General features: G+C 41.6%; 1 protein-coding gene across 1 annotated transcript; it reads right to left on the bottom strand.

Annotated features, from left to right (window-relative positions):
• Window positions 1-167: 167 nt before the first annotated feature.
• On the bottom strand, window positions 168-8,483 carry LOC139219734 (WD repeat domain phosphoinositide-interacting protein 1-like). Its single transcript, XM_070851677.1, has 12 exons — window positions 8,083-8,483; window positions 6,492-6,574; window positions 5,751-5,920; window positions 5,554-5,650; window positions 4,905-5,002; window positions 4,675-4,767; window positions 4,529-4,599; window positions 3,950-4,057; window positions 3,149-3,313; window positions 2,939-3,046; window positions 2,210-2,346; window positions 168-1,552 (listed from the first exon to the last, which is right to left on the bottom strand). The coding sequence occupies exons 1-12, from the start codon at window positions 8,160-8,162 to the stop codon at window positions 1,440-1,442; spliced, it is 1,323 nt and encodes a 440-aa protein (XP_070707778.1). The 5' UTR covers window positions 8,163-8,483; the 3' UTR covers window positions 168-1,439.
• Between the last annotated feature and the right edge of the window lie 392 nt (window positions 8,484-8,875).

Genomic DNA, 8,875 nt, shown 5'->3' with positions numbered 1-8,875 from the left:
CAAGTTATCAATTTGTTGCACTTTAATTCAAAATATGAAAGTCATGTTTTTTGTTGTAGAATTGAAGTTTCAGGGAACAAACCTCTAAAATGTCTGAAAATTATCTTTGATATTTGAGGTGATTTAATACAGGATTAAAAAACTAAATCAAAACAACACTGCAGATGTTGAATCACTTCTCAGCTTTAATGAGTCTCTGGTGTAAATGTCCAGTATTGAACAGCTCAATGCAGCATAAGGGTGTCCTAACAGCGCCACCTTTTGGCAAATCAAATGGTATTACCATGTTACTTATTACAACAGTACTATATATAAATGTTATATATACATTATACACACAGTAAAAATCCTTAATATATATTTACGCATGGCATGTCTATGCGTCGATGTGTAATACTTAAAACATTTTGCAAAAGAATATTTAATACATTAAAGTAAAAATGACTATGACTCACATGTTAACATACTGTATTCAGCATCATGTAGTAAATAAAGGTCTTCAGAATATCACTGAAATTCAAGGACTTCGTCATGTCCAACTCGCCATCACGTGGTTCACATTTAGCCATTGACTGCTCCTCCCACAGAGCCGACCCATCCAGATGTATAACCAAGTTGCATTTGTGACCCGGCAGGTTTTTAAGTCTCATCTATCGCTACCATAATCAGTATGACGGCTGCATCTGCAAGTCATACAATGCTTACTGCATGCATCACCAGTAAAATTGTGTATCACACTTACAACGTCTGAACTACTGCTCGTCTCTCTTGAGGTGTGACACGTTTAATGCCCGTGGATAGGCTCCCAATTTCTTGACGCCTGACTGATGATAGACTTCCAGACATGTAAAGATATGTTAAGATTTTGACAAATGTTTTCACGTTGTTGTCCAATTGCACTTGGCATGTTTCAGGTAACTTCTTAGCATCTCTGTTAAAAGCATTTTTGTGAATCGAGCACCTGGGTACTCTACAGCAGCTGCAGGCCAGACCGGCCTGTCGTCTCCTCTCCTACCTTGGTATTCAGTCACCGTTGTCAGGGTTTCTTACTGTGCTCAGTCATTATTTCTGTTAGTTATGGTGTAATATGGGAGTTAACAGTGGACTCTTAGAAAGTCTTAGGAAGGAAATAGTATTGTGAATGTTTTTAATGATGAGTGGACCTTCCACTCTTTTTTTTTTTTTTTTTTTTTTTAAACTGTTTTCATGTTTTTTTTTCCTTACAAAAAGTGAGAGGGACATGGAATACAGAAACACTGGGAAGTAACATTCTGGCAAGATTTGACCCAACGCCAGCAGGGGCGCATGTGGGAGGGTGGGGGGTGCCACAATGTTTCAACACAGGAGTATTTTTGTCCACCTTCCCTGCTTAGTTCCCTCTGATTGTTATGCAGGGATCGGGTGTTTCATGGACACGGGACAGGGTTTGGTCAGTTACTCTAGTTGCCGACTGGAGGGAACTCATTCTCATCATCCAGACAGACGGGGCCCTCTGCAAACTCGTGCTCCGGGATGACCTCGCCCTTCTGGGCTCCGCCATCCTCAGAGTAACCTGGGAACAGAAAGGAGGAGGAAAAGAAGGTTTCACTGCTGATAGCAAACCTTGTCTGCATTTACATACGCTTTGGAAAGGATGTGCTAATTTGTACTGCAGTTTGAGCTCAGAAGTTAGCTCAGGTTGGGCTATGAAAGCTGACTTCATAGGTGCTTTGGGTACTTCAAAGTTTACACGAGCTGATAATCAACATAGTGTTTTTGTTACTGCTAAAATTAAGACATTTTAAAGCATTGCCCTTAACTTCCAACCCTTAGACAATTAAATATCCCAGTACCATTTGTACAAGGAGGTGTCCTTCACACTACTGTAACATATTCTAAAATTGTATTAGTGGCTTTAATTTGTTTAAATAAACAAAGGTTAATTACTTTTACTTCCAGACAAATTATATTGTAAAACATGCTTTACCAAAGTACATTTTTCCTGCATTGATGCTTCTTTACATCAAGTATTTGTAATATTATTTGCATATGAAATGTTTGAATTTTAAGCAAAGGAGCTTCATGCTTAAGAATTGTGTAACAACACTGGACGCCATAGTTAAAAAGTATGTAGCCTGCAGTGAAATTTGAGCAGCAACTGCTAAGTATCCAGTTAAAAAAAGCCAGGGTTCAATCTTTGAAAACTTTTCATCAGTTTATGATACAGTACCCATGAGAGCGGTGGAGGAGGGAGGGGTTGAAGGGAGAGCCACAGTGGCAGCGTATGATTGGCTGGCTGGTTGGGGAGACACATCCTCTGTTTTCTCCTCATTCTCTTCCACCTGCTCCTCGCTGGAGTCAAACAGCCTGCAACAACCAGGCAGACAAAGACTTAACAACATCCTAACAGCCAACTCAATGTGATAATTAAGCATGAACCAATATTATACTGTAAACTCCTGTGACAAAATGGATTACCACTCAGCACAGAGTCCAATCCTCACTAATTAAGACAAATTTGACTTATTTGTTAAAATTTGATCCTTAGTGTCAATAAATATGTGATTATAAGTATTATAGATTATGCTAAATTAACAAATTAAGTGTAGACAAAGACTTCAGGTTAACGACAATCTTACTTGCTTTTAGTACTTTCAGTATTTTAATTGTCATGTTAAAAAAGCTCTGGGAATTGAAATCCAGCAGTTCACGTACATTTAATTTGTATTTGTTACAGTTTGCAGTTCACTGATTTTGTTGTAGTGCCAATATAACTTTCAAATCCCCAAGTTTGTTCAAATCAAACAAATTCACTATACCTTTTAATTCAGGGCATGCTTATTATACACAGACATATATGCATCATGCCGTCCATTATTGTGTAACAAGTGTGTAACAAAAAGCAATTTCCCCCTGGGGATTATTAAAGGAATTCTGATTCTGATTAATACACACATACCTGTGTTTTTGGACCAGGACGCACTCGCCTCCATCCTGCGGATCCACATTGTAAATGTAGAGATACCCGTCTGAGGACGCCACCAGCAGGCGAGGGAGCTTTTGGATCCTGACACACAAAACACACACAAGATGTGAGTGAACCATGAACACACCTCTTAAAAACACCCCTCTCTCTCTCTCTCTCTCGCTCTCTCTCAGTCTGCCTTACGTAGCCAGGGCACAGATGTTCCTCAGGCCGAACATGTTGAGTCGCACTGTGGCGAAAGCTCTGTCCTGATGCATCATGTCGGACACCTGCGCGGGCAAGTAGGTGCTGGCTGCTGTGAACATTTTGCCCACATATGCTGACCATGTGGGGGACTCCTCCTCTTGACTGGTAGGAAACAAGATGGGTCATTTTTTTTTTTTTTAACAATGATTTGTTACTGTTAATGTTAATAAATCATTACTGGAGACATTCAGATTTTTTCAGTAAGTTGAATTTTACATCATAAGCCACTTTAATTTCATAGGAACACTATGAGGTTGCTTTATATCATAAATACAGCAAAGGATGCTGGTTTTTCTGTGTGAACAGTACTGCATTCCATAGGGAAATATGTGTAATACAGAGAAATCATCTCTTGTTGTAAGCATTTTGGACAAAAGCATCTGCCAAATGAATGTAATGTACTGTTAATCCTCAAAAGGAAAACATTTTACCAGAGATAGAAAAAAAAACTCTCATGACAGAGAGTAACAGTTTATTTTGATCTGGATGAAAGTGTCAAGGTGCACACACTACCACGATTTACTGTTATTATACAATTAACAACGTGTTTCTAAGGTGGTAAGTCACTGAATTCAAATCACTGACTTAATTCATCATGTAGAAACTGTGTGTGTGTGTGTGTGTGTGTGTGTGTGTGTGTGTGTGTGTGTGTGTGTGTGTGTGTGTGTGTGTGTGTGTGTGTGTGTGTGTGTGTGTGTGTGTGTGTGTGTGTGTGTGTGTGTGTGTGTGTGTGTTTACCTGGGGCTGTGCTGCTCCAGTTTAAAGATATGGACAGTCTCAGTGTTGCTGGAGGCACACAGGAACTGAGCATCCGCACTGAAGGACAATGAACTGATGCTGACATATCTGATGGAAAACAGGTAGAATGGGACAAAACCAAAAATATAAGCGTGTCTGACACAATAGATATTTTTGAAATGTTTAACCCAAATATAGTGTTTTATCCATGTCTTTAGGTTAAACCTGAGCCCACTGTGAGCGCTAAAACATTGTATGTGAAACCAGCCTCTCCAGTGAGTCTAATGTTTCCACTATTCAGCCACTCACCCTGTTGTCTTAATTACTGACACTCTGTCCTTGACACGGTGCATCTACAACCAGCTATCGTTGGCCACTGAGCAGCAGGAGTAAAATGTCTTATTCACCTAAACACTAACTGCTGTGTAATAGGATCACTTGAACTGGCAGCCTTCCTGCCACAAACCCTTTGTTTAGTCTCTGGCATAGAACCACCACAAATCATCTTGTCCACTGTCTGTCCACAGTTTGCTCGTTAATACTCCTCTGATTGAACTACATGAAAACATGAGGGCTAACCTCTTCATCCCTCTGCGGAATTCAAACAGTCTCTGTCCTTCGGGAACGCTGAAGACTCTGATAACGGTGCCCTGTGGAGGAGAGATTGGTCAGTCGGAGGCTGGTGGATCATGAAGCAGAAGGAGAAAAGGGAATCGGGTCCTCACCTTCTCCGAAGCGCTGGCCAGTTTGCTGCCAGAGGCGTTGAAGGTGATGGCTGCCAGGGGACTGTCATGGGCTTGGATCAGCGTCAGAGTGCTCTAAAAGGGCAAACAAGTGCTTTCTAATTACATCAGCACCAACACTGGGCTGCGTGTCCCTGTGGAGTTTTCAGGAGACATGACAACAGATGCAAATTTTTCCTTTGTTGCTATTTTAGAGCTGAATACAGCCTCACCAGGTTGTTGGCATCGTAGACTGTGATCTCTCCAATGGTGGCGCTGCCAGGGTAGGCCAGGTAGGAGTTACTGTGGTTGACAGAGAGAGCGCAAAGACCTACAAGTACAGGAGATCATTTAGGGCATTCTCCTGTCTTTTTTTCTTCCACACAACTATTGGACCAATCTTGAGCTACATTATTATCATCTGTCTGGGACTATTTTCTTGCTGGACCAATGAAAACTCCAGAAAACTCCACTTTTTCCTCAATTCCATACAAATGGTGGTTATACTGCTACGGCCTGTCTTGGTCTGGTATGACCAGTGGCTTCTGGTGCCTAATGTTAGCAAACTTTAGATAGATGTTATGATATGGTTGTTATTAGGACTGTCAATATCATTATTATTATCTTTATTATTAATATTGTCATAATATAGTATATTATTATTACTATACCAGTAGTTATGGTTGATGGTATAATTGTACTTGTTTGTATCTTGCACACATTTATCCATTCCATATTATACTATTCTACCATACTGCAATACATCGCATTTGCACTATTCTCATACCTGCTGCTACTTATACATGACGTCAGTGGGAATCAATACACACACTGTTTATATGCGCTTTATTAACAGATGTCTGTGTAAGAGCCTGAGTGTACCTGAGGGGTTGGTGGGTGTGTTCAGCAGGGTCTTGAGTAGTTTCATGTCTTTGATATTGTGGATGTAGATTGACTCCTCCAGGCACACGACCAGCCGCTGTTGTGACAGTGGCAAACAAGACAAAACACATATATACATATGATAGCACAAACCAGGAGCGACAACGGGCGTGGGAGGATCTACTTCCTGTTCTTACCTGTCTGTTGAGCCTGACGGAGAGGATGTTGTTGGAGTAGCTGTAGTTACAAATCTCTGTACCTTTCTTGAAGTGGTAGACGTTCATTCGCCGCGGCATGGACAGACTGACCACCACCACCAGACTGCTGGAGAACAGGCGCTCCACTATATAAACATCTGTGCACTCCACTGGGAAAGACAAGAGAAACACCTTGCATGATTTTATTTAGAAAAGCAGTGGAAGCTTGGAAGTGGAAATGTGTACAGTATATACATAAAGGCAAACACAGCATCTTCCTCTGTTGTCAGTTCCTGTACAGTTTCTTGCACTGGACATTAAAATGACAATAAGTTTACTGTCATCAGAGAAACTGTCAGTCCACAGACAAAGAGAACATTACTGACATTAAACTTCCTCAAACTGACTCTTAACTTTCTCTTTCGTTGTTGCTACTGAGGAATAGAGTGTTCCCGTGTTTACCCTCGCATGCAGCAGAGCAAACATGTTGCTGTCCTCCTGAGCTGATAAATAAGGTGAACCTGACCACAACTCGAAGAGCACAGTGTAGACCTCTGTCACTCTTCACTCCTTATGTGACCTTAGGGAGGGATACGGGTGTGTCTCACTGTACTTACTGTAAGTATGACTTTACAAATTAACCCAAAAACATGCCTAATTTTAGATGTGGCTGTGCAGTCAGGGTAGCTGTCATTTGACATTATATACTTCCTGCAGAGTAAAGTACAGTGTCCCTCGTACCTCCCTCATGGATGCAGTCCAGTTTGTCCACAGCAGTGACTGAGAAGAGACGGTAGCCAGTCTTGGTGCCCACTGACAGGGACCTACAATAAGAGCACAAACACAGACCATCTTACAGCCACATTCACCTGGTGGTTTTTGATTTTTAAAGATTTTTTTTGGCATTTTCTGCTTCATGAATAGGACAGAGATATGTGAGTGGCTGAGGTAAGAGAGAGTGGATGACTTGCAGCAAAGGGCACAAGCCTGATTCAAACCTGGACCATTGCAATAAGAACTCAGCCTTTATGTTAAAAGCTCTACGAGGTGAGTTACCAGGGTGCTCCCACATCCATTATTGTTAAGGTTAAAAATACTGTACTGACACTGTGATTCCAGTTTCCAATTACAGTGGTTTCAGAATGATCCTGAAACTGTTCCACGTGACATCTGGTGTGTTGTTTTTCCTGTATTCACACACGCACATACAATTATAACATAGTTTCCACATTTTGATACACATGAAGTCTATTATTGTAGTAAAATAATCGCAGAAAACTCGTTTTTATTGGTCATTTATTACTATAACATATTAGTGAATGATTGAGTTAGAATAGCTCACAATTGAAAAGAATTGGAATATTCATGCAAGCACACATGTACAATAGCTGGTGTAGTACCGCACAAAACAAGTAATGTTTATGGCTCTATGACTGTTTCCATCATGGAAATAGTACGAGATCACTTTGACTATCATATACTCGTATGAGCAGCCATGAGCCATGCTGTAGTAGTGGCACTAAGAAGTCAGATCCAGTCTTTACCTCATCTGCGGAGGCCTGACATGACTCTGTCAGCCCGTCTTATCTTGTTTAGACAACGCAGCTTCCATTAAAATCTGTTAAAGAATCTGGCCTTATCTTATCATGGCTGAGGTTGAAAAGCAGATGATAACAAAGAGATAGGAAGGCCCGGATGACTGGTTGGACATCTGGTTAGTTCTACAATCAGAGCCACAGGAGATGTTTAAGCAAGGCGACACACCTGTAATTTAAGAAGTCAGCGAGTTCTGCTGGATTTTGACTGTTAAAATGTACCCTGTAATAACCCCCTACAGCACAGGGGTGAGCACTTTCTATTACTACAATCTCAGAAAATGCCACATTTGCTTTTACTGTTAAATGCTAGTTGTTAACATGTAGTATTGTGTTAGTTTGTGTCATGAATCAAAGTGGTGGTAAGAAGGAAACATACATTAGACACTACAGAATAGGCCAATTTTCAATAAAATGTATTAAGCAGTGTGTTATTGCACAACAGCCATACGTTTGGTTACTAACTGTCCAGTTTAATGTGCAACAGGCGCTGAAGATTAACACAGTGGCCTACTTCACTTTCAGCTGGTGGAGACTAATCTGGAAGTTTTAATGAGGCACACAGAAGCTTGTAGTTTCATTTTGGACGCTCACACACAACTGCCTGACAGTTGGCATTATTACTTGGTGACAGAATGTACACCAGAGTATGTAAATGCGACTGAAAACAATTATGCAACAGTCAGGTGAATCATGGAGATTGAGTTCAAGCTGGGCCCTGCCCGCAGGTCGCTTACGTGGTGTCCTGGTTAAACGAGGCGCAGATGAAGCCTCGGGGCGCCACGGGGCCGTCCGGCGCGTCCTGGGACTCCATCATCCGCTAGATTCCCTCTGCTCTCGCTGGCCGAGGTCGGAGGCCTCGGGGTCGGGTCGATCCCCGCCGGAACCCGCTTCCCCTCCTCTGCTCCCCGACTCCAAGCGCCACGCTCACACTCTTCAGGGAGAGGAATGTCCGGGCAGGCTGGCTTTGATGGCACACATCACACACCGGGGGAACCAACTATCCCAAATCTGAACGGGACAAAAGATAAACACCTCCTTAATGAGACGTTTCACTTTGATCGGTCGTCTCTGTCCTTATTATGTTATTAACTTCCAATATTCACACAGCAAAACAAAAACAGCTGATGGGTGGATGCGTCACTCTGAGGCGCGTCACGATTGGCTGGCGGCAACATATCAAACCCTCCACTCCGGCGTTTCTATTGGTCGAACCGTATAAAGCCTTGGATTCATTTGACGTCACAGCTGTCAATCAAATCAGAGCCGCCCATTTAGGGGAGAAAACGATTGATTGGCCAATTATACTTTCAGTCTTGTCACGAGGAATTGTTTTGGTGATTTCATTGGATAAAAGGAGTATCAAGGTTTTTCTCTGACCGTCAGTGCAGCGACACAGTAACCAGCCTGGGTCCAAGTAATAAACAAAGCTGTTCTGATACTTGTTTGATTGTTTTATATTTATTTTATGTAAATGTATTATTATTATTGTTATTATTATTATACTCTTTACATTATCAAACTCAAATG

This window comes from Pempheris klunzingeri, chromosome 20 (genome assembly GCF_042242105.1).
Source record: "Pempheris klunzingeri isolate RE-2024b chromosome 20, fPemKlu1.hap1, whole genome shotgun sequence".
Lineage (NCBI taxonomy): Eukaryota > Metazoa > Chordata > Actinopteri > Acropomatiformes > Pempheridae > Pempheris > Pempheris klunzingeri.
The sequence above is the reverse complement of the archived record's forward strand: the minus strand, read 5'-3'. Positions and strand labels throughout refer to the sequence as shown.